Source organism: Mus pahari, chromosome 19, assembly GCF_900095145.1.
Source record: "Mus pahari chromosome 19, PAHARI_EIJ_v1.1, whole genome shotgun sequence".
Classification (NCBI taxonomy): domain Eukaryota; kingdom Metazoa; phylum Chordata; class Mammalia; order Rodentia; family Muridae; genus Mus; species Mus pahari.
Window position 1 is genome coordinate 23,531,377 of NC_034608.1, and position 1,926 is coordinate 23,533,302.

A 1,926-nucleotide genomic window follows, 5' to 3' on the forward strand; every position below is an offset into this window, starting at 1 on the left:
CAATGAGTTCTACTGGGGTTACTTACAGAAATAGGCAAAGGCAGAAATGACTAAGCATACCTTCATCAAAATGCACCCTGCCCTTTTCTTGGGTCAAGAAAGCTGAAAACCAGGAGTACGCTGGATACCCCGCAGGCAGCTAAACAAGTTGGAGGGTGTCTCTTCCAGGAGGCTTGGCTGGTCTGTGCCGAACTTGCTTAGCTAAATTTGAATGTTTTGAAGCAGTCCTTTTTGCTTATATACCTTTGGGAATGGAGTGGCAGAGTGGATCTGATCAGTTTCAGGGACTTTCTGAAGCTATTCAATTGTTTACTTCCTGAATCTAATGAATGTCCTAATGTCTTTCACCTCCTCTCAGCGTATCCTGCTGTTTCACCTCCCTGTAAGTTGTGTCATAATAGCTTTCATCTAAGAAGGCTTTAAGCTCAGAAGAAACTGCCACAAAAGGTGTCCCTATGTAACCCTGGCTGGCTATGAGCTAGCTATGTAGCACAAACTGGCTCAAACTTTATCACANTGTTTCAGTCCTGTGCTGGGACAATAGGTTTATAGCACCATGCCTACCAGTTAGAATTCTTTTATTAAAAAATAATCATTTGCTGGGCGTGGTGGCGCACACCTTTAATGCCAGCACTCAGGAGGCAGAGGCAGGCGGATTTCTGAGTTTGAGGCCAGTCTGGTCTACAGAATGAGTTCCAGGACAGCCAGGGCTATAGAGAGAAACCCTGTCTTGGAAAAAAAAATCATTTAAAATTAATTTATTTTAATTTTGTGTATGCGAGTTTGTTTTTAAGTGAGTGTATTATAAGTGGGCCTGGTGCCAGTGAAGGCCAGAAGAGGGCTTTCAACCCCAGTCCTCTGTAAGAGTAGCAAGTCATCTTAACCACTGAGCCATCTCTACGACTCCCGTTGGAACACGCCTCTTTTTCTCTCTACCTTGCAACAGACTCTCAGACTGAAAGGAAGAAGTCAAACCATATGAAGTCCAAGGTGAAGAACCCCAACAGTACAAGCCCGAGGAATGTCACCCTAGGCCATCCCAGGTAAAGGCTCTCGGTCACGGGACCGTCCTCCACTGCTCGCTTTGCTGACAGGGATTCACTCTTAGGGACAGGGCCTTCCTTACCTGGGGCCGAGGTCAGACCCTGCCGAACTTCCTAGGTGGCTGGGGTAGGGAGCACTGATAAAGCCAAATGTGAAACACTGATCAACTATCAGCCAACAGAAAGTGTCTTCTCGTATCACTTACTCTTTGCTCTCTCTCCCGTCCCTTCTCTTCTCCCCCCCCCGCCCCCTTTTCTGTTTTCCATTCTTCCCTTTAAAACACGTTTACATTGATTGATCGCTGCACNTGGTGTGTTTGTAGCTGGTCTTGGCTACTTTTGGGTTCTCCTCCCANCCCTTATCCCTGCCTTCCAGTTTCACCTATCACTTGACAGAGAGAAGGAAGATAGAGGCGAGAGAGAAATAGAGATCTCTGAATCTAATTCCTTTCCTTTTGCTTCTTCTTTGAGCACAACTACTAACAAACCGGGCGGAACCAATTTCCCTAAACGACCAACAACCAACCTCACTTCTAGGGGCCCTAGCATTTCTAGACCCTCTAAAAAGTTCCCAGAATTCCAGAGGTCACCCAATCACAGAAACTATCTGCAACTGGCAAAACTATGCCTCTGCTAGAGCATTCGACACTCTGAGGCAGCCTCACATCCATATATCTGGGATTAAGACAAAAGCACATTCTTATATTTCTGTGTTTTAAACCAGAATTGCTGCTGCTGCTGCTGCGTGTGTGTGTGTGTATGTGTGTGTGTGTGTGTGTGTGTGTGTGTGTGTGTGTGTGACCATGTTTCCAGTTAGAGGTCATAGGACAATTTGCAAGAGTCAACTCTCACTTTCTACAATGTAGGTTTCTGATGGAGCTCA

General features: G+C 45.9%; 1 protein-coding gene across 1 annotated transcript in view; it reads left to right on the forward strand.

The window, feature by feature from the left end:
- Positions 1-1,926, forward strand: part of Ccl25 (C-C motif chemokine ligand 25) — a 38,173-nt gene that overhangs the window by 34,529 nt on the left and 1,718 nt on the right. Inside the window, exon 4 of the mRNA XM_029532077.1 lies at positions 947-1,043. Within this exon, the coding sequence (XP_029387937.1) occupies positions 947-1,043 (97 nt within the window). The remainder of the gene's footprint in view (positions 1-946; positions 1,044-1,926) is intronic.